Raw genomic sequence first — 23,786 nt, forward strand, 5'->3', positions numbered from 1 at the left:
CGGCCGCAAGTCCCGGACCGAACACAGTGCAGGGAGCCGGGCTTCTAGCATCATAGTTATGCACGATGCTAGGAGTCCCTGCCTCGCTGACGGACAACTGTCCCGTACTGTAATCATGTTTTCAGTACGGGACAGTAGTTCCACGGAGAGGCAGGGACTCCTAGCACCCAGCCTTACTGTGTCTCAGCAAGAGGGGAACTGTATGGAGTGGGCTCAAGGACTGATTCCTCCATACGCTATGTATTGCTGCTGATACCTCATTCTAACAGCTGGGATCAGAGATCACTCTGATCCCGTTTGTTTAACCACTTACATGCCATTGCCAATGCTTGTCATGGCAGCCTGGAGACTTATTGTAGGCCCCATGTCTGCCATGTTAGATCAGCTATTAAAGAGAACCAGTTAACAGTTTTGAGGCCTCAAAACTGCTGACCGTGTGATACAGGAGTGGGGGGAGGTCATTGTAACTTTTCTTGGTCATGCAAGTTGCGTGCCTGAGATCACCCCGGCGCATAGGTTGCAAGTGCCACTGAGATGGGCACTTGACGTGCAATTGCTGCTTGTCTCTTACTGCATGCTGGCATCACCACACCTCTTCTCTGTGTGGCAGGCTCCTGATTGGCCGCTAGAGCTGTCTCTCAGAGCAGAGAGTGGCACTCACAACCGCTGCCCTGGGGGAGTCAAACATCCGTTTCTCAGCCATGAAACTTGCATTGCCCGCCAACTCCTCTCTCCTATATCAATCTGTCGGCAGTTTTGAGCCTTCGAAAGGTTGCGTGGACTGAGCATGCAGGACCTCTGGGCATTGGAGACTACAATGGATCGCCTAGCCAGCTTGTACACTTCATATTTCTTAATGTCTGCCCCTTTAACTACAGCAGTTCTGCTTATAAATGTTCACATCTATCACTGTCCACTTTACTACGCAGCTTGTTCCCCAGAAGTGCTGTGTCTACAGTTGGCGATCTTTCTCACCCGAGATCCAGCGTCCGGCTAGAAAAGTGCACTCCAGGGAATCAGATAGTGTGAGAATTGGCTTGTATTACAGATCAATGTGAGTGATTCTGGAAGCCGGGCCAAGTTGTAGATCCAATCTTGAGTTTTTCGTGGAGCAGTCGTTGTGTAGGTTCTGGCAGCACTCTGTGAACAAATTGCCACAAAGTGTTTTGCTCATAAATTGCTTTTTTTCCCCCCATGTCGTTCTCTCGCAATTGTTAACAATTAGTCGGCGTTCATTTTGGGTTTTGGCTTTGTGTTTTTTTTTTTCCCTTCAACTTGAAAAACCTTCATGGACTAGATGATACATATGAGGAGTGTCGTGTGTTAGGAGGACGTGCTACATTTTTATTCCGGCTACAATGTATTGGTTATTGGTGGTGGTTCCCCGTTCACTTCTTGAGCGCACCACTCTACGGATGTTGGAACATAGGCTATTGGTTTTGAAGAACTATTTTGATTAATACAACGCGGCATTGTGTCCATTGCAAAACTTGTAAAGTACATACCCTACGGAAAGTCCACACGCCTTCATTGGAGGAGCAAATCTGACCGGATCATTCATAAATCCTCAAACGCTTACACAAGAGAGATCTGTGCCATTAAGGCTCTCTTCACTTCACGTTTTCCCTTATGTTTGACACAGCTTTTCCTGACCTATGCATTAAACTAAGGCCCCATACACAAGACAGTGCCGTATTTACAGTCCGTAAATAATGCGCAGAGCGTCATCTGCATTTGCGGGCCGTGCTCACAGTAGTAAGTATAGGAGCACGGTCCGTAAATGTGAAAACTAGGACATGTCCTATTTTTTTGCGGCTCGTTTTTACGGCCCTGACACACACCTGTAAATATACGGGAATGTGTCCGTGACCGATAGAAATGAGTCAGTAGTTTATCCACACTTACGGATACGTAATTGCGGATAAAAACTACGGTCGTGTGTATGGAGCCTTAGACTGACAGATGCCTAACCGTGACCTCCACCTCCATAGACTTAGGCCCTGTTCACACTGAGTTTTTTGGCGCGGAGATCGCTCTGCAAAACTCGTCAAAAAATGCCCGAATACGCCTCCCATTGATTTCAGTGGGAGTTGGACGAGTTTTGTTACCGCGAGTAAAAAAAAACGCGTTGCGGTAAAAAGAAGCCACATGACCCATCCTGAGGCGGTTTCCGCCTCCAAAACCCCATTTCAATGAGTCAGAAATGGTAAAAAAAAAACCACCATGACGAGTGTTTTGACGAGTTTTTGTCAAACCACTGGGCAAAAACAGTCTGGAGCAGTTTTTGTAGGAGGAATTTTCCTCCTGCAAAAAACTCTGTGTGCACACAGCCTTATTTAAATGGTATTTGTTAAACACGTCTTGAGCTGGGGTCTATGTTCACACTGAGTTTTTTTGCAGAAGGAAAATTCCTCCTGCAAAAACTGCTCCAGACTGTTTTTGCCCAGTGGTTTGACAAAAACTCGTCAAAACACTCGTCGCGGTTTTTTTCCCTCTTTCTGACTGATTTGAAATGGGGTTTTGGAGGCGGAAACCGTCTCAAGATGGGTCATGACGCTTATTTTTACCGCGACACGTTTTTTTTTACTCGCGGTGAAAAAAACTCGTCCAACGCCCATTGAAATCAATGGGAGGCATTTTCGGGCGGTTTTTGAGTTTTGCGGCCCGGGTATGTTTTTTATTTTCTGCGGGATGGAATAGCTTGGTCTACCACTCTGTTCCATTCTTTTTAAACCAAATATATTACGGGCACAGTCGTTTAAGGACAGACACTCGCATTTGCGGGCCGTGCTCCCATTATAAAGTATGGGAGCACGGTCTGTAAAATAAAAAATTGGACGTCCGATTTTTTTTTTGCCGATCATTTCTACGGCCCCGACACCTGCCTGTAAATATATGGGAAGGTGTCCGTGGACCATAGAAATGAATGGATCAGTATTTCGATCTGCAATTATGCTCCGTAATTGCAGATCAAAATTACGCTCGTGTGCATGGGGCCTTTAAAAATTTGTTCCGATCTAGGAAAGATGGGTTCACATCTGTCAGACGTTTATTTAGAAATATGAAAATTTGCCAAAATTTTCATGGTGTTAAAAATAAAATTGCATCAGTTTTGAGATAGATGTCAAATGACTAAAGGTCATCAATTTTTCTTATTTTATTTTACCAAAATAGATATTTTTTATTTTTTTTGATTGTTTAAAAGAAATTAAAGGAAACATGCAATAGGAAGTTAGGTTGCACGTTGAATCTTTCTGATGAGATCGAAATCAAAGTGGTGAATAGATGGAGCCAGTGCACTGATTAAAGAAAGGAGAGAGACATCTGCTTTTAGGGAAGGCGTTGATTCATGACAATAGACACGTTCCAAGTTGGTTCTTATGACTCATCCCATGGCAATTCTGAAAAATGTTTGATCAGTGGTGTTTGTGCTCTGGAGTGGAGGTTTCTGGACATTGATTAGCGGGATATAACCTCACTCTTTGGGGATCGGTCTGACACCTAGTGTTTCAATTACCAGCAAATTTCCACGTGTTAAACCATTCATTGCATTGTGTGTTTTAGACCATTCTCAAGGTTACATCTTGCACCGCCGAACTATCAGAATGCTCAATTAGGGTTGTCCTCCGAACACTGAACCCTTCTATAAGGCCGGATTCACACGAGCGTTGCGTTTTTGCGCGCGCAAACACTATTTGACAGCTGCGTGTGTCATCCGTGTCTGATGCGCGGCTGCGTGATTTTCGCGCAGCCGGCATCATAGAGATGAGGCTTGTCGACGCCAGTCACTGTCCAAGGTGCTGAAAGAGCTAACTCTTTCAGCACCCTCGACAGTGAATGCCGAACACAACAGCGAAAAACCTGTAAAAAAAAAAGATAAAGTTCCTACTTACCGAGAACTTCCCGACCGTTGCCTTGGTGACGCGTCCTTGGTGACGCGCCTCTCTTGACATCGAGCCCCACCTCCCTGGATGACGCGGCAGTCCAAGTGACCGCTGCAGCCTGTGATTGGCTGCAGCCTGTGATTGGCTGGAGCTGTCACTTGAACTGAAGTGTCATCCCGGGAGGTCGGACTGCAGGAAGGAGACGGGAGTAATCGGTAAGTTAGAACTTCGTTTTTTTTTTTACAGGTTAATGTATTTTGGGATCGCAAGTCACTGTCCATGGTGCTGAAACAGTTTAACTCTTTCAGCACCATGCACAGTGAATGTCTCCCGACGTCGCGGACCGGAATTTTTTTTGCCGAGTTCGGCCAAAACTAGTTTGGCCGAACCCGGTGAAGTTAGCTTCGGTTGTCGGGTTTCGCTAATCGCAAAGACACTCCGTTTGGATGTTCGGAAACAGAAAAGCACGTGGTGCTTTTCTGTTTACATTCATCCTTTTGACAGCTGTTGCGCAAACACGCAGTTCGCACGGAAGTGCTTCCGTGCGACATGCGTGGTTTTCACGCACCCATTGACTTCAATGGGTGCGTGATGCGTTGAAAACGCTGAATCAACGGACATGTCGTGAGTTTTTTGCAACGGAGCAACGCTGCGCAAAAAACGCTGCCATGTCTGCACGGCCCCATTGTCTAATATAGCTACGGGCAACGCACGTGAAAATCACGCGCGTTGCACGCGCGTATTTTACGTTCGTCTGAATAAGCCCTAACATGGATATAATCTGTAAAATGATAGGCACACCCGCTACACCCCCAACCTTAGCCCATATGTTGAACATCAACATTGTTGTCAGAACATATTTTAAAGACACCTAAACATTTTGGGTTCTTTGGAGGTGAGCACTTAGTATATTGGTGACCAGATGAGCCCCATTAGAGGAAGGGGATTGCTGTTTGCCACTAAGGCAGTCACAGCATTTATTTTTGTCCTGGTCCCTCATGTCAGCCAAAAGATCCCTAGCCTCAAGCTGGCCACTCTTTTATTCTTGATGGTCTTCCATGCACCAAAAGATAAGAATTTCTTATGGCTGGTTTCTCCAAAGCGTTTTGCATTATTCACTGTGCAATAGTAAATATACGTGGTTTTTCCCTTGAGTAATATATGTCCATGTTTGATCATAGAATCAGTGCATTGTCTACACAGACCTCTGGAATGCCAGAAGGTCTAATCTATTAACTCTGTGAGCCCCTGATGAATTACTGCAGAGTTACTTATGAGTAAGGAAACGCGTAGGGCTAGATAACTACAGATAGGCAGGATTAGTGTGTTGCTAAACAGGAGATCCTCACAGTGGAATCCACAGCAGCAGCAGCTGAAGCTGTATCAGCTCCTGGCACACACTGGGCTTGATAAAGCAGCTGATCTGCTAATAAGAGAGCTGCACAGAGATCTCTATAGCAGCAGTAGCTGAAATACAAGAGATTCATCTAGAGGAACTCCTAGAGCAGCTGCTCATGTTGCTTCAGTTCCTGGCACACACCTTGTGACAAGGAGGGTACCGGTCCCAACTTGGAACTAAAATATTTAAACATAATATTTTTTGAAAAAAATATATAAAAAATATAAAAACAAGGAAAATTCTAAAATAAATTATAAATACTAGAGTGTGATGGTATTAACCATTTAAATCTCATTCTTGTCCTATCTGAACTTATTACATATGTCAATGTAAAGTGCGCAAGCGCTAGTGAATGAACTGTATGGATACAATTGTATCACTATCTTAAATTGCTAAAAAGAGAAATGAATCTCACATTAAAGGTTAGGCTCTAACCAAAAAAATTCCCATTGGTATTCATCCAGTGAAACCCAAAGCGTTTTGCATTGTTTTACTGACTTTGCCTCATTGAACGCCCCTGTATAGGTCAGAGAGTAGGACATAGTAACCTAGAGAATATCATTCATTGTACAGATCATAAAAAATTACATTTGCCTTTACAATTTGCACGTCCACCTAATGAGCTAAGGGCTGGTGGACACACACGCACAGTGATCTTCTGTTTACTGCAGGCCAGCCAATAGAAATAGCTTACTGTCCTGCTTGTCAGGAAAGGAGACTGATTCTGCTCGGAGCCCCTTCCTTTTTTTTTTATATGCTGGAAACACTGAAAATTACTTTAAGACGGTTATTAACAGCGTTTCTTTTGGTATGAAAATGATTTATGTGAAAACACTTTTAATAATTGAATGTGATGGCCGGTAGTTAGTTGTAGATCACTGGTAAAGCCTGTAGCGATTATGTCGAGTTCTGGGATGAGTTGTATTATAGGCCGGCGGTTTTCGTTTAGCAGCATGCTGACCACCTGTTCCCTTTTTTTTTTTTATAGTTGTAATTTTCTATGTAGCGAGTCTGACATTTTCTGGACTGGTACTCCTCGCAGAGTGCTTAGCAGATAAAGGTCAGGATAATTTTCAAGATCCTATAATGCCAGCTTGCGGAGTTCAGCGTGCCACCCACCTCCATCCATTTCATTCATGTTCTACGCTCCGGTTATTATTATCCTTCTCAATCCTCCATGAGGCAGACAAGATTTCATGTGTTTGCCTCTCTTTAGTTATTGATTGCAATCTGGAGCTGCGAGATAGGCTTAATGATGTGATTTCTGAATTATAGACTCCGCGGTTAGAATATCCTTCTCCATAGAAATTAAAATCTTAAAGCTCCGTAAAGATTTTCTTCATGATGCATCAAGTCTGTATTTGGAAAACCTTTTCCTTTACTTAAAAAAAAAAAAAAAAAAAAAAGTGATGCCATGTTTGCTGGTCGTTAGCGGTACGGCTTTTTTTTTTTTTTGCGTATTTTGAGTATTCCCAGCTGAGACAATTTATGGCATACCCACAGGACCCGGTCCCGCCTGTTGACCTCCGTTCTCAATATAGATTTGGGTTCCTGAGTTGGGATCTGCATCTATCAGGCATTTATGGCATATCCTGTGGATATGAAATAAATGTCTTAGATGGGAAAACCCTTTTAATAGGGTTAGCCTAAAAGTCGAATTTTATGACTTGGCCATCAGACGTGGCCTAAAAATCAGGTTGTCTAGGGTCTGTTATCTGGATCTCTAGAAGTTCTGAGGTTGTGCTGATCCCAGCTTACAAGAGATAGGTGGTTGTACATTGGGGTTTACTTTGGCTTATAGAAACCTCCAAACGCTCTCCATAACTAATTAATTTCTATGAAGAGTCACATCCGCCTCTCCATTTTTACCCGGGACCAGATAATTACTAGAATTGGTCGAGGTCCCAGTTGCCGGACAACTCATTTGACCCCTTCCTAGACCTTCATGTGTTAGTTGTGCAAGGGCTTGAGATAATGTCAGGGTGCCCAAACTATTACTTAATATCTGTATTCCAAGGTACAATATGCTAGCATACACTATGAAGCCAGTATATTGTAAGTTATAGGGGTTGTCCACTTTGGACAACCCCTATTTGTTGGAAGGGTTCCTTGATAATAAACAAATGACAAAGTATCTCCCAGCTAGGACCCCCAGCGATCAGCTGTGGTTTTTGGGTAACCTGTCAGTTGGTGTTCAATTTCCCTGCAGCGCCACCACAGGGGAAATTAAGCATTACAGAATGCACATTCAAATCAATGGATTGTCCGTGTAAGGCCCCCATGCACACGACAGTTTTGCAGCGATTTTTGGTGTGGCCAAAAAACGTCCCATGCAAATGCACCCTAAGACCAGGGCTACACATAGGTGTTTTGTAGTGCTACTAACTGATTTTATCTCTTGAGTGACTGCTGCAGTCCACAAGATTGCATGCAACTAAGGCCTCATGCACACGACCGTAGCCATGTGCACGGCCGTGATTTTCGGGTCGGCCGGCAGCGGACTATGAGCCACGAGCCGCCCGCAAATCGCGGGCAATGCACATGGCCGCGGCCATTATTTTCAATTAGCCCGGACCGCAGAAGACGGCCGTAATAAGACATGTCCGTTCTTTCTGCGGTGCGGGCTCCCGGGCCATGCACAGACCGTAAAACTACGGTCGTGTGCATGGCCCCATAGTAATGAATGGGGCCGCAATTCTCCCGTAGATTTTCGGGGGAATTGCGGCCGCAAAAGCACGTTCGTGTGCATGGGGCCTTACTGTATAAGGCCTCATGCACGTGAATGTGTTTTTGCAGCTGCAATTCATTGTGGCCCCATTCATTTCTATGGGCCCATGCACATAACCTTGGTTTTTCACGGTGTGTGCGTTGCCCGGGAGCCAGGACCGCAAAAAGATAGCACATGTCTTATTACGGCCGCGTTTTGCAGTCCGGGCTCATTGAAATGAATGTGCACGGCCCAAGATTTGCGGACGGCCCGCAGTTGACACTCCGCAGCTGTCTGAGTCACAAATCACGGGCCGTACACCTCTACGGTGGTGTGCATGAGGCCTTAATTTGGACAGCAAGCTGTAGCTGAATAGTTAAAATTAGTCAGTAGCGCTACAAATGTCTAGGTGTATCCCTGGCCTACAACAGGACATGTCAACCAGAGCGAGAGATGCTCTTTGTAACTGCTTTCCACTCTGGCCAAGATGAGCCTGAACAGTGGACCCCCTCTATTATCTCAGAATTGCCTAATAGGGTGTATAAAAATTTGCTTTTCTAAACTGGAAAACCCCTTTTGACAGTTCTCATCTTGACAATCCTTTTCCATATGGACGTGATGCAGGGGAAGTTTTGTGCTCGGTCGGATTCAGTCCATCCATTTGTTACCTTTTTGCCATTTCGGAAGCTTAGTGTAGTACTGCATTTCCCCTGTAGTGGCCACTGCAGGGAGAATGAGCAGCCAATGGTAACTTTTCCCAGATAAATCTGCTGTTTGTCAGGGATCCCACGATTGTTAAAGTCCCAGGTTCTAGATGGCCACTACTCGAATACTTGGGCCTCGTGTGATTGACATGTCATATGTTTTGGGATGATATGAGCAGGGAGACCTTTACTTTACGAAACCTATGGAAAGGTTCCCTTCTTTGTTCTGATGGGATCTGGTTTTGTTATTGTCACAATTTAAGATGTGATAATGGGATAACCTTATGGATGGTAGAACTCCTCATAGAAGAGTTGTATCGGTAGAAGTTAGATGCACAGTTAGGGAGCATTGCTCTTGTTGGCTCCGTCTCTCACATCCATAATTGTCTTGTGACAACTTTGGTAATGACATTCAGTGTCCTGCTGTTGTCGCTGTTACAGTTGGAGACCTGAAGAGATGGTGTTTCCTCCCCTTATCTGCAATATTATCAGGTTGCAGGGCGGCTTTGCTGGTTTCTATGGAGGTTTACCGTCCTGCGATCTCCTTGAAGTTTGTCCATTGGAAGTGCCGGGTGTAATTCCGTTGCATCGTATGGAATAAGGTCTCGGTCAGAATGTAAATTGTGCAATTTAAGGGCACGTCTGGCATTTCATAAACCACCTCTGGGGTCTGATTCGGGGCGCTGTTTACGTGCTCTTCGTGAACTGCTGTGATATTTGAACGCAGCCTTATAATTACCACCTTTAGGCCAGGATCACACATGCCATTTTGGTGCCGTTTTTTTGGCTCTGTTTTATGAGCCAAAAGTGGATCCAAAAGAAAAGAAACCTAAAAAAAAACAAAACTACTGCATTTCTTTTCTTTTGTGTCGGACTGTGTTTGGATAAAAATTCTGAGCCAAAAAGTGTGTGTGGTTGTGGTTGGTTGTGTGTGTGTGTGTTTGGGTGTGTGTGTGTGTGTGTTTGGGTGTGTGTGTGTGTGTCATAAGAGGGTTTTACACTGGGCGATTATCGGCTACACGAGTGTTCGTAGAACGCTCGTTGCTGATTGTCCTGTGTAAACAAGGCAGCGATCAGTAGGTGAATGAGCAAACACTCGTTAATCTGCTGGTCGTATCGTTTTAAAAATAGTCAAATATCGTTGTCGGCAGCGCCTCTCCCTGTGTAAACCGTGAGACGCGCTGCGGATATAATGATGATGTATGGGGACGAGCGATCAGAGTAACGACTGCTCGTCCCCATCCATAGCTCCGTGACAGGAGCAAACGAGCGGCGATCAACGATGTCTGCACCGGCCGATTTATCAGCTGCTGTAAAAGGGCCTTTATTCAGACGAGCGTATTTTACATTCGCGTGTTGTCCGTTGACATAACTGACCGCGCACGGACCCATGCAAATGAATGGGGCCATTCACACATGCATGTGTTTTTTTTTTTTATCCCGCTTTTGTCCGTTGCGTAAAACTCATTGTCCTATATTTTGGTCTATTTTTGCGGACCATTGAAGTATATAGGTGCGTGAAAAACATTACGGTACGCAGACGACATCCTTGTGCTGTCTGTTTTTCACGCATCATTTGCCAAAGAAATGAGCGAGAAAAAGCCAGGAAGTGCAGAATCATGGACGTCAAAAACTGATGCCACGCATGAAATGCGCTGTTTTTTTTTGTGGACGCAAAACCGACACGATCGTCTGAATAAGGCTTAACAAGGAGCGCCGATCGCCGCCGATGGTTCAGGGTTCTCGGACGAGCATTTCCGCACCTTCGTTTCAGCACCCGGACCCCCACCAATCAAACCTTTTCATATGTCTGACATGTCAAAAGTGTTTTGAAAGTGCAGTCTCCTTAATTTGTATGTGAATGTTTTTTTCTACAAAATATGCAAGTATTATCACTTCACCATGTTCTGTGCGGGGAATATCCACCATTGGTGTTTTTATTGTATGCAAAATGTGCCCGTAATACATTACGTTCCTATCTTATGCTGGTCGTAAGTCGCAGCCGAGATGATAGTCCATTCAGCCTCCGCAGGCCTCATTCAGATGGATGTATTTATTGTACTAGTGTTTAACTTATTCTGGATGTAAGACCTATTACAGCATATCGATGATGAAGCGCCTCGTGCTCTAGCGGACTCAGCATTACTTAGATGGCACGGCCATTCATTTGAGTAGAGGCCATGTAAGGCTGTATTCTCGCACCGCGTTGACTTGAGAATTTGGGGGACTTATTTTCTTTCTTTCTGGTGCATGTTTTTTTTGCCTCCAAAAAATGCTGTGGCCAAATGTAAAAGAAAATACAAAGTGACACTTAACAAAAAAAACAAAAAAACACTAAAACACCATTAAAAAAACCTCTTCAAACACATGTTTTTTTAAAAAATTAATACTTTTTTGATTATTTTAAAATGTATGTAAAGGAGGCCTAAATACTAGGCCTAATACCACATCTCACATGGGGCTAGGTGATGTGTATTCAGTGGGATTTATTTATTTATTTTTCATTCCACGGTGTCTGCTGGCATGCAGCGACCCAGATCACCAGGCGGGATGGGATTGGGGGACCCACATTCTTGAGATTTTACAATTCTATACCTTTTTTAGGTAAAACCACAAGCCCTAAGATGGGCATACCCCTTTAATGCTGCCCGTTCTGAAAGACTTTATCCCTGGTTAAGTTCTCCACTTACCATCGGAGTGTAAAATGTGATTGATGGCCTAGTAGCTTCCAGACTGTAAAAACTGTTTGCTGCTGTCCTTGAGTTTGTTTGATGGGTTATAGTGAAGCCTTTTATAAGAATTACAACCACTGGCTTGACAGTCAGAAATAAAATAGCGGCTAGCTCCGTCCTGGTCTCAGTGTTCTTGGATGTTGGAATAATCGCTCCCGTTCCTTTAACCCTACTGCTCCTATACGGCCTATGAAGCCACTTTACAGCGTCCTGGTCTGTGCCGGTAGTGCTGGCTCTGAAGCGTTTAACCCCATCCGTCCTGTCTGTAGCGTATGTTGTAGGAAAACCAGGAAACAGCCCGACACTCCGATTTCAGTGTCATTTTCCGCTCGCTGCCGGTGCAGTTATTTAGGCTGCTCATGTATATAGGGTTTGTGGTTTTTCTAGCTGCATCACATTAATATCTTTCAAGGAATTAATTTTTATTCCAGTTAATGGCATTTCATTCTTTCAGAACAGGCGCACTCGAGAAGAATTTTGTAAAAAACTTAAGCTGAAGGGATTCATAAAAATTTTTCTTAAATGAAAGGAATAAAGTGGGAATTGAAGTCTCATTAAAGCACTCGGCAAATTTTGGTCACATCCAGATGCAAAAAATTCTGAGTGTAGATATGAAATTTCATAGACCAGCAGTGGACAAACCTTTTATTTTATTGTCCGGATAACCACGTTTTTTTCTTTATCTGGATGAAAATCCAATTGCAAAAATTTCAACATGACGTTACCACAATTTTTACCAAAATTTTTCTGTTCCCATGTAGCTTAACTATGAATACAAAATAACGTGAAGCGCATGCAGTAACCATGAAAACAAAAATAACCCCAAGTACAGTGCCTGAAACGGGTGGATTTTCTGCAGATTTTATCCTATGCATTGCAAAAGGTGAATTCGGCTGTGAACACTTTCGAAAACCCACAACAGAATTGAAATTCTACGCACATGAAAATAGTCTGCGTGCTTTCAAACCCGCACACATTTGGTTTTCCCCCCCCTACATGTAGATGAGGCTTTGAAAACTTTATCTACTTGTATTGTACTTTTTAAATTTCTGCAGATTTTCAGTACGACATCTGTCCCACAAATCCGACATGTCTGAACGTGGCCTTAAAGAGGCTCTGTCACCAGATTTCGCAACCCCGATCTCCTATTGCAGCAGATCGACGCTGCAATGTAGATAAGAGTAACGTTTATTTTTTTAAAAACGAGCATTTTTGGCCAAGTTATGACCATTTTTGTATTTATGCAAATGAGGCTTGCAAAAGTCCAAGTGGGCGTGTTTAAAAGTAAAAGTACAAGTGGGCGTGTATTATGTGCGTACATCTGGGCGTTTTTAATACTTTTACTAGCTGGGCGTTCTGATGAGAAGTATCATCCACTTCTCTTCAGAACGCCCAGCTTCTGGCAGTGCACAGACACACAGCGTGTCCTCGAGAGATCACGCTGTGACGTCACTCACAGGTCCTGCATCGTGTCGACACCAGAGGCTACAGATGATTCTGCAGCAGCATCGGCGTTTGCAGGTAAATCGATGTAGCTACTTACCTGCAAACGCTGATGCTGCTGCAGAATCAACTGTAGCCTCTGGTGCCGACACGATGCAGGACCTGTGAGTGACGTCACAGTGCTGCACTGCCAGAAGCTGGGCGTTGTGAAGAGAAGTGGATGATACTTCTCATCAGAACGCCCAGCTAGTAAAAGTAGTAAACACGCCCCGATGTACGCACACATAATACACGCCCAGTTGTACTTTTACTGTAAACATGCCCAGTTGTACTTTTGCAAGCCTCATTTGCATAAATACAAAAATGGTCATAACTTGGCCAAAAATGCTCGTATAAAAAAACAAAACACGTTACTCATCTACATTGCAGCGCCGATCTGCTGGAATAGCAGATAGGGGTTGCAAAATCTGGTGACAGAGCCTCTTTAAGTCTACAGGGATATGTCCACCCCTGATCGATTAACGTGGGAACGCTGCTCTATCCGGAAGGTGACATTTAGCGGGTCTTAGTATCTTATTCTGTACGATACATTTGATTTTGATTAACCCCCAAAAACTAGAAGCCCAATAGTGCCTACATTTTTTTTTTTTTTTTGTACTAGTTTACATTTTTTGTTTTGTCTTGGGAAGTTCTTGTTTCTGGCCACTAAAAAAAACAATAATAAAAAATAAAAAAAAATATCGTTGGGTGTTTGGCGGTCCTGAAGTCTACAATATTTTGTCCATCCCTGGTTAGGGTGCTGACTATATTTGGGTGAAGGGCACTGATTGAGAATGGATGCCTGTCACCATTTCATCATCTCCTCATTGCTCACTGTGTTGTACTTGAGCTTTCATATCCTGTAACTCACAGCTTCGGTTTCCCAAAGTCCTCAACCCACAAAACGCCCTCCGGATGCCTTTGTGTTCCTCCGGTAATTAAGCTTAATTGGATAATTAAAGAATGCTTTTGATTTGTTCACATACTCAAAGGTAAATTGAAGCTCCTAAGCACAGTACTCATCACATTGCGTGACTTAGTCCCCGTCCTCCTCCCTATCGCCCAATTCGAGAGATTTCACGTTTGAACATCCGGGTGCGGCGTGTGAAGTCTCACATGAGCGTATGCGGCGATAACAGCTGCTCCTGGGTCTGGCTTTGTGTCGGCTCATTGGACCAAATGCTGGTGATTAGCTTAATTAACTCACTTTCCACACCATGCCTCGTCTGCCCATTTGGCATGGAATGTGTGCGCCACTATGCTGACTTTTACTTTATTTGTTCTTCGTTGCATTCTCCAGTGGGTTTGGTGTTCTGCGATGCCTTGGCTGTACTTGGTCTTTTCTAGGCCTGTGGTTTAGGATGTCCTCTTCCAGAACTTTCTGCAAAAATCATCAAATTAATTAGAAAATTCTGTTTAATTGTTAAACTCATTGTGACAGTTTTTTTTTGTTGTTTGTTGTGTTTTATGGTCTTGTCTTTGGAGGACAAAACATGAACTCGGCAGCTATTACTGGTAAGTAACAATCTATACCGTTGAATAAGGCCCCATGCACACGAACGTGCTTTTGCGGCCGCAATTCCCCCAAAAATCCACAGGAGAATTGTGGCCCCATTCATTCCTATGGGGCCATGCACACAACCGTGTTTTCCATGGACTGCAGAAAGAACGGGCATGTCTTATTACGGCAGTGTCCTGCGGTCCCGGGTTACGGTCGTGTGCATTAGGCCTAATACTATAGGTACGGGTTAACAGACTATGCAACAATAATTGCTTCAGGAGTTCTGCTAAACATCTTTTTCTGGTAAAAGTTGGGTAATATGCCATGGAGGAGTAAAAGTTACCATACCGGTTGTCACCCAGCTTTCCTAAACTTGAACGAATGAAAGTTCTTTTTATTAGCTTCATCCACTTACAAGCTACACACCATTCATTTAAGAATGGTGCAGAGTCGGAGGAGGCTTGAATTACTGCAGCCCTTTACTTTCTCCTTGCTGAGGATAGATATGGGTATTACTATAGGTGGGTTTACACTGAGAAATGTGTCGATAACTATCACTGGTAATTACAGGTCGAGCGGCGCTAGTCTAAAGTCCATTTTACATGGGCCAATGTAATCCTACAGTTTACATAATGTCGGCAGCATATTCCCCGTTCACACGAGGAGATGTGCTGCCGACAACTATGCTTTTCAGGGCAGTATAAAAGATGAAATCTGCAAACGAACGAGCCTGATCGCTGCCCTATTTACGCCCGATCATTGGCCCGTGTATTTGATAATAAAGTACTGTGATTACAGCAGCATTACCACTGAGTCAAGTAGGCATTCCCTGCAGTGTGCAAGGCGTGTGACCATAGAAGTGTACTGAGAGGGGAGGAGTAGCAGGAGTAATGTCAACTTGAAGAAATAGTGACTGCTCTGCCATGTTTCAGATATAGTAGACCATGATAACCACTTCCTGTTACTGAATTATTTAGAAGTAAAAGACTTTACCATCTGTTAAAAAAAAAAAAAAAAATACATAGTTTTGCGTCGGCATATCCATAACTTTTTTTTTTTTCCCAATGATATTGTGTGTGTGCTTGAGGAGATCAAGATGATATGCTTTTAGGCAGTACACCTTGAAATCCTATCAGAACTGAAAAACTTATTTGATTGTCTTTTTATGTTATTTATACGACCTGGAATATCTTCTATTAAATGGCTGGATACATTTTGTAGCGCTCGTGGTTATGCAGTAATTACCGCAATTTGACCGCAGCGTGTGAATCTACCCTAAAACTGGAATTGAAATGCAACGTATACTAGAGTATATGCATCGTGCGGCAAATCTTAGTATATTGCTGCAGGGGTTTTTACGGTACTCACGGCAATAAACTCTGATTTGACCTCCTGGCGTGAATATACCCTCAGATAGCCGCATTCATTTTTATTATGTAATAATTACTTGATTGATAAATGGCATTACCTCCCCCCACCTCTTCAGGGGGCACTTATTTTTGCCCTGGAGTGCGTCCTGACTGTTGGGCGTCAGAATCGCGGTCACTTCTATCCTGGAAGGCGCCGCAATGCTTAACAAATAACAAACAAATACTGAGCAGTCGGACCGCTAACCTGATAAAGAAGGCAGCACGATGGCTGGAAGTTAAAAAGCCGAATATCTCCGCAGGATGACAACGGGGAAAGCGATTTCTATATTTAATGTTCTCATCACATTTGCGGCTGCCGAAATCAAGCGGTTTCATAGTCGGAAAATGTATAATGCCAGGACTCGTAAGACTGATGTACGGGGCAGAGGTTACACTGATTGGAAAGCTGCGGAGGAACACAACCAGCCGGTGCCCGCCTGCCACAAAGAAAGGGACCACTCCCGCGCTCTCAAATTGGGGTATTTTACTGGGACACAATAGCAAATCACACATGAATAATAGGAGTAGAAAGCTTTCTACCTGCACAGTAAAGAAATTGTCCATTACGATCTGTTTTTTTTTTTTTTTCCGTCTTCCATTTCTCTGATATTGTGTTGCCATGGAGACCTATTCATCTTACGCTGCGAACCTCCCGTGATGCAGTCACAAGTACTGCCAGACCATGTGGATTCAATGGTTCTGATGGCTTTATAGTATTTAGAAGTGGACGGACTTCAGTGACGATCCCCTACACGCAGCCTTACTACAAATCCACCTCCGGCTCTGTTCACACCAGCGTCATAGCCTCCATTTATACGATTGACTTAGAATGAAGTCTGTTGCATTTGGATAGAGGCTTTTGTTTTCCTGCCTGCTGCGCTATTCTTGTCTTCAAAAAGTGGCGAATCCCCCCCGGTGAAACGTCATAGTTTAAGTGTGAACATGGCCTAACTCTCTTGGGGAATGACCTGTTTAGTCGGCCTATGGGGATTATAGCCGTATTGGGGTAGGGCCTCATGCACAATGCAGTGCCGTATACGTGGAGACTACGGTGGCCTCCTAAGACAGTACGGCCCTGTATTACGGAGGTATTCATCTGTAGAAGTATTGTTTCTAGAGGGCATTGGGGGGAATATATCAAAGGTTTACGCCAGCTTTCTGACGTAAAAAAGCCACAAGTTTCAGCACACGCCATATTTGTGCTAAAATTTGCAGGGTCACGGCCGGAGCGACAGATTTATTAGAAACTGGTGTCCGCTATGGCACCAATCGGGCGTAGTTTTGCATATTTGTCGCATGGTCTGCCGAAGATGCACAAAATATATTGAGGTATGCACCTCCTTTAATATATTTGGTGTTCGCCAGTCTTTGGTGTTTTGAAATGTGAGTCTTAATATAAGGCCTCATGCACACGACCGTAGTGTTTTTCTGGTCCGCAAATTCCAGGACCGTGTTCCGTGAAATGTCCTCCGCAGTTCATCCGTATGTAATCCGCAAAATGCGGATAAAAAAAAAAAGCCTAGGTAAAACAGGATGACGACAGAACTCATTCCCGGTCGTCGCCTAGCAACACTTCCGCAAATCCGCAAACTGCGGTTGACACACGGAGGTGTACCCGCATTTTCCACGGGCCCATTGACTTCTATGGGCATGTCCGCATCGAATTTGCGGGCCGTAATAAGACATGTCCTGAGTTTGTGCGGCACGGATTTGCGGACATGCGGGGACCCGTGAAAACACGGATAGTGTGTATGGGCCCATAGGAATGAATGGGTCCGCAATTCTCCTGTGAATTTTCGGGGGAATTGCGGACGCAAAAACACGTTCGTGTGCATGGGGCCTAACTCCAAACTATACACTGAAGCGTGCCGCGATTACTTTGTAAGTATTTAAAAAAAAACGTATGAAATCGCAGGCATATGGAGGGATTGTGTAGGGCCCTTCAGACTTTTATGGGTGCTGTATAATGGCTCTGTACACCTCCGAGTGGTACGGTTGTGTTGTGTAAACCCATCTCATGTGACTACCGGATCTGTACGAAAATTAAAATGGTGTACTCAGGCAGTAGAGGTGAAGAACCTATTTAAAGTTGTTGTCCCACAGAGGACATTTATCACCCCAACCCCCTTGTTCCTACTCACTGCACGACCGCGATGAGGAGGATTATGCATGTAGAGGTGGTCATGCATTCGCCCTGCCACTCCATTCAAGATCCATGGTGCCAACAGAAATGGCTGAGTACAGCGCTTTATCTTGTCCAGGCAATTAAATGTATTGAAAGGGATGTGTTTTTTCTTTTTTTTTTTATATTTAGGATTTCTTTTGGATATTTTCCCATCAGGCCCTGTTTGGGATGTAATGCATACATTAAATGGTTGTATTGGGTTAAAGAAACATGACTGCGGTCTTTTGGAAAATTGTGCATTCTTTCACTGAATTGAGCTGAGCAGCAATACCACGGAGAACCTATGGACAAGAGGGGCGCTCTTCCTGGAAGAAAGCAGCCATGTTTTTCAAATCCATCTACAACCCTTTAAGAAAACGCTCTAAATCTAGAATTAAACTAAACAATGGCAAGTACTTGTTTATTTGCCTATCGGAAATGTCATCTAAGGGTATGTTCACACGGCCAAATTTCAGACGTATACGAGGCGTATTATGCCTCGTTTTACGTCTGAGAATAGGGCTCCAATACGTCGGCAAACATCTGCCCATTCATTTGAATGGGTTTGCCGACGTACTGTGCAGACGACCTGTTATTTACGCGTCGTCGTTTGACAGCTGTCAAACGACGACGCGTAAAAATACAGCCTCGTCAAAAGAAGTGCAGGACACTTCTTTGGACGTTTTTGGAGCTGTTTTCTCATAGACTCCAATGAAAACGGCTCCAAAAACGGACGTAAAAAACGCCGTGAAAACGCAGCGAAAAATGTGAGTTGGTAAAAAAACGTCTGAAAAGCAGGGTCTGTTTTCCCTTGAAAACAGCTCTGGATTTTCAGACGTTTTTGTTGACTACGTGTGAACATACCCTTAGAGGAAAAACGTTTTTTGTTGTTTGTTTCCATTTTTTTGGCTGGTTTATGGGAAATGGGTGGCTGTATTATTTATTAAATTGTAGACCAATCAAAGTCCCAAGTGGATCCAAAAGAAAAGATCCACAAGGAAAAGACTGATGCATCTCCTTTCTTTTGTGTCTACCTCTGTGTTTGGCTTAAAAAACGGAGCTCAAATACTGCATCAATACTGTGTGTGTGATCATGGCCTTAAGAAGTTTCTGGAGATGATAAAAACCATGCCTGCTGTCTTCTGTATCCAGCGCCCGTCTTGACCATCGGCTGCACATGGCTCTTGCAGCTCGGCCACATTCAAGTATTGAGCAGAGCTGCGATTGCAACACCAGACCCGGCACAAGCGTGATGCTATTTCTGGGGGGGAAAAAAGCCCGATTTTAAGAGTGTTTTTTTAATTTTCATTTTCTTTTAATTTTTTTTTTACATTTCTTTAAATGTATCCGTCGTGGCCTTGGGCTCTGTTCACGAGTTTACCCATCCGGTTCTGCAGATATACATTTAGAATCTGCGCACGGTGGATATAGGTTTTCTGCTAATATGCTTGTTTTCTGTAATGCGTGGCTCGCTTTCTGTTATAAATTCTATTTTCAGAGTCAATTATGTGATTTCTAGCAGAGCGCGGCGCTCGTATCCTTCCTACATGGGGCTCTGCTTTGTTTCCAGCTCTGCAGGAGCCCAATGACACAGCTGAATTACAGGTTACAGGGAGCGGAAAGCGCTGAACAGGCCTGAACTACAGCGGCCCCATCTGTAAGCGGCCCCATCGGCACATACATGACTCCCCTGACATGCAGGACTGTATTATATCACATTCCAGTCTGGTGTTTGTGTGCCCCCTGGTGGTTTGTTGCTTTGCCGTTGCTTTTATTGCTGCCAGGTTTCTTGTTCGGTTTATTCACGTTTTTTGTTTTTTTTTGTTTGTTTTTTTGTCAATCTGCATATAAAGTAGAAGCCTAAAAATGAACCTGCCAGTCTGCACTCGGCTGGGACTTGTAAACGTCCATGCGGGACCTGGTTTGACAGATCCCTCAAAGACTTGAGCCTATTGAGGGATCCGTGAAAAATGGACAAAAATAGGACGTGTCCTAATTTTTTCACGGGCTGTTCACACGGCCATTTGGATAGCCCCATATAAATACATGCAGCCATGTGATGTCCGTCGCAAAAAAAAAAAAACGTCGCACGGACGATTGCATCGTTCGTCTGAGCGAGCCCTAAATGTGGTTGACTGGGAACTGTCAAGAGTCGGGGCATAAATGAAGAGGCAGCTATTTGCCTATTTAAATAAATAAATAAATAAAGCAGTGGGGAGCCTCGTGCTCCAGCAAGCTGCCCCCCAGTCAGAGAGTCCGTCTCAGTCCCATTCTCTGACACTTCCTTTTACATGCAAGAGCAATTGAGGCGAGGGAGGAGGAGACCGAATGCCTCACATGTCCCCAAATCCTATAAGCCTGATCAGAGAACGCTCCGACTTCTTGCAACCATAGTGACAAATTGATTTCAATAGGTACTGTGTAATACATTTGCAGTAGGGAACCGTAGCTTACTGGTTATCACGGGGGTCCTGGGTTTGAATCCGACCAAGGGCAACCTATCCACATCTATGCATAGTGTTTCCTCCTACGTTGCAAAAAAACCCCGGTAAATAGAAGGCCTTGGGTCGTCTTCTTAGTTGATATCAGTGGGAAATGCTCTTCAACGTGGAAAGCGGACAGCGCAGAGTTGTCCATTATCTTCTCCAAGGCCGAGCTCCTGCCGCTGTTCATATACCTATGATTTATGTGTAGATTGGCGTTCTCCTATAAGCCCGGCACTGGAGTCATGACGTAGACCCAAGCCGAATAGAAATCCATTATCATAGCTGGTGGGCCCACAGACATGGAAATCAATAATGCTTTGTTAGCAGTGAAGCTTTTCCTTGCATGACCAGCTCAGATAGACGAGGCCTCGGTTAACAGCCACTTGTTTCTGGGGGCAGCGCGACACCATGCCGATCACTTAGACGCTCGTCACTTGTTTGAGGCCGTGATTTCTTTTATTTCTCCCCCCCCCCCCCCCTCATGTCTGTATCTGACCTGTGCTAAGAAGATGACATTTAATTCTACCTTTTTTCCTCTGCTATGAAATTTCCGGGTGATATGTTTGATAAAAAATGTATTTTCGTCAGATTTAAAAGTACTTCCTAAAAAAATATATATCTTTTTTTAATTCTCGGGTTGACCTTTGGCGTTAAATTATTTTCCATATTTCTATCTGTACTTGGAAAAGCGGGTTGTCCCTACATCACCCCGGGGGTCGTTGCCCTCGCCCACCTTTTCCTGACATTTGAATGGCAAAACCAGCTACTCCTCCTCATTTCTAACATCCGCTCCGGGCCTACTGGTTTTAATGGCTTTGTCTCACTCTTAGGGCATTACTTGGATCGCCGTTCATTTAAATAACCAGCATGAAATAACGAAATTATATATATATTAATTTTGCGCCTTCAGGACCAGACACCGTTTAGCCATTTTTAGCACGTGTTAGTTAAATGGCTATAACTTTTTTATTTGTTGGGCTAACGACGTGATTTTTGCGATGTTTTTTTCCGTAGACAATGCAGGTTTCGTTTTTTTATCGTTTTTATACACATCCTTTTTGCTTCTTTAGCATTTTTATTCTTAAAGTTTGAAAATAATAGTAAAAAAAAATAAGCTTTTTTACGTTTCAGCTATTTATTTTTGGTAATAATATAGATTTACCCTAAAATAGTCCTTTTATTTGTGATCGTCATTGTCTACTGTAAATTTTAATATATTACATGTGTTTATTAGGGTAATTGGGTCAGCGCTAGCGTTACAACAATGATTGGCGGGGGGGACGGCTGTTTTTTTTTGGGGTGGGTATTTTGTGTGTTTATTATTCATTTTGTGTTTTTTTTTGCACTTCACTATTTTTTTTATTACTATGGTAATAAAAGAGCTTTGGGGAACTTTATATATATTTTTTTTCCTCTTTTACACCATGTTTTTCCACTGTAACTGGGGCTGCACAGCAGGGTAAACCAGCCCTCTCAGTGACGATTGTCACTTATAGGGCTTTGCTGGGTCTGCCACTAACGGCACCCGGCGATCATGTGACCAGTCACATGAACACCGGGAGGAATAGAGAGAGCGGCGCAGCCGCTGTCTCTATTCCTATACACAGCGTTCATTGAGCGCTGTGTACAAGTCATCAGAGAAGACAGAAGCAGCGAAAGCTGCTTCTATCCTCTCCTCGGGGTCCCCGGCAGCTTGGACTCCTACCTCAAACGGATCAACTTGAACTTTAAGAGGGTATTGAGGTGGATTTCAATTTTTACATTTACTCATCCATGGCGGACCACCGTTAACTATGCGGAGGGTGTTCATAACCACATGGCATAGAGCTCATTATTGGGAGGATTGGCATATCGGTCGGTGCCATTGGTTGTATTTTTGGCATGGTACATTTTGTCTTTGTAATCCGGGCAGTAAATTCACTAGAATGGTCAATTGACTGTTTAGTGGGAGGACATGATGAAATGCAGAGCTGCCTTCAAATTCTAAATAACAATGTTGGTGAACGCTTCATCTTCTTTCTCCCTGTAGGTGGTGCTGAAGATCATTAAGCACTATCAGGAGGAGGGACATGGAAGTGAAGTGGTGCAGGGAGTGCTCCTGGGCCTCGTTGTAGAAGATCGTCTCGAAATAACAAATTGTTTTCCGTTCCCACAACACAATGAAGAGGATGTGGACTTTGATGAAGGTATTAAAAAATGATTTCTATTTTGTTTGATCTTCCGTAGTTGTATGTAACACACGCTTTTGTACCGTTCTGAATCTATGGCGCTGCGTTGACCGCGTCGTCTTTTAATCAGCAATCTGGTAACTGTGTAGGAAATATTACAATTGTAGCGCTATCCTTTTGAGACTTTTTTTTTTGCTTTGCAAATGATACTTGTCTTCCGGCAAGTCCTGGTTGAGTAGTTTTTACAGATGCTCATTTTCAGGGGTTGTCCTATTAAAACAACCCTTGACCTTACCCCCCCCCCCCATCAGCGGAAGCAGAGAGCTGCCCCTGCTCTAGAGGACTATAAGGCCACATGCACACGATGTGTATTACGTGCGGGTTACTCCCGCAGCATAATACAGTACCAGCAAGGTAAATACGACTGCACGTAATCCCAACAACACGTTGCAGATTTTTTTTCCGCGTGTAAATTGACCTGCGTTGCGGATCTTAATCAGAATTGTATATGACGAGTTTATTAAATGCATAAAAACCGCACCGGTTTCCGAGTCAAAATGTTAAACCCACACTAAAAATGCATAGCCCCCCCCCCCCCCAATATGAAGCGCGGATCTCACCTTTGTTTATCTGCAGGCTTTCCTAAAATTCTACGTGTGCATGTAGCTTAAAGGCTGTGTACACTTTTTGGGGGCATGTAATTTTATAATTATTCTTTACTAAAAAAAATATTTTTTTTACTTTTGGAGATACAGCTGTTCTGTATACTCTATGCAGAACAGCTCTATCACTCGTTTTACACTGAATCCGTCAGTCCCGCGGACCGGGCAGGTTCGGTGTCGGCGGGTCCTCCTGTAGACAATCGCATCAAAGTTCATAACTGGTCCGCGGGACTGACTGGTTCAGTGTGAAACGAGCGATACAGCTGTTCTGCATAGAGAATACATAACGGCCAGATCTCCAAAAGGAAAACTATTTTTTTTTTCATAAAAACTAATTACAACATTGCACTAAACACGCTGACTAAACTATTTAAAAAGAAAAAAAAATGCCCTCAAAGGTGTTCATAGCCTTCAAGGGTGAATTCAGATGCTGTGGAATTTGCTGCAGATTTTCGGTGAGGATTCTGCATTCTAAAAATCTGCCGCAA

The 23,786-nt window shown here is 43.8% G+C and overlaps 1 protein-coding gene across 1 annotated transcript in view; it reads left to right on the forward strand.

Moving 5' to 3' along the window:
• Window positions 1-23,786, forward strand: part of EIF3H (eukaryotic translation initiation factor 3 subunit H) — a 172,457-nt gene that overhangs the window by 24,644 nt on the left and 124,027 nt on the right. Inside the window, exon 2 of the mRNA XM_075827987.1 lies at window positions 22,498-22,654. Within this exon, the coding sequence (XP_075684102.1) occupies window positions 22,498-22,654 (157 nt within the window). The remainder of the gene's footprint in view (window positions 1-22,497; window positions 22,655-23,786) is intronic.

Source organism: Rhinoderma darwinii, chromosome 5 (genome assembly GCF_050947455.1).
Source record: "Rhinoderma darwinii isolate aRhiDar2 chromosome 5, aRhiDar2.hap1, whole genome shotgun sequence".
NCBI lineage: Eukaryota > Metazoa > Chordata > Amphibia > Anura > Rhinodermatidae > Rhinoderma > Rhinoderma darwinii.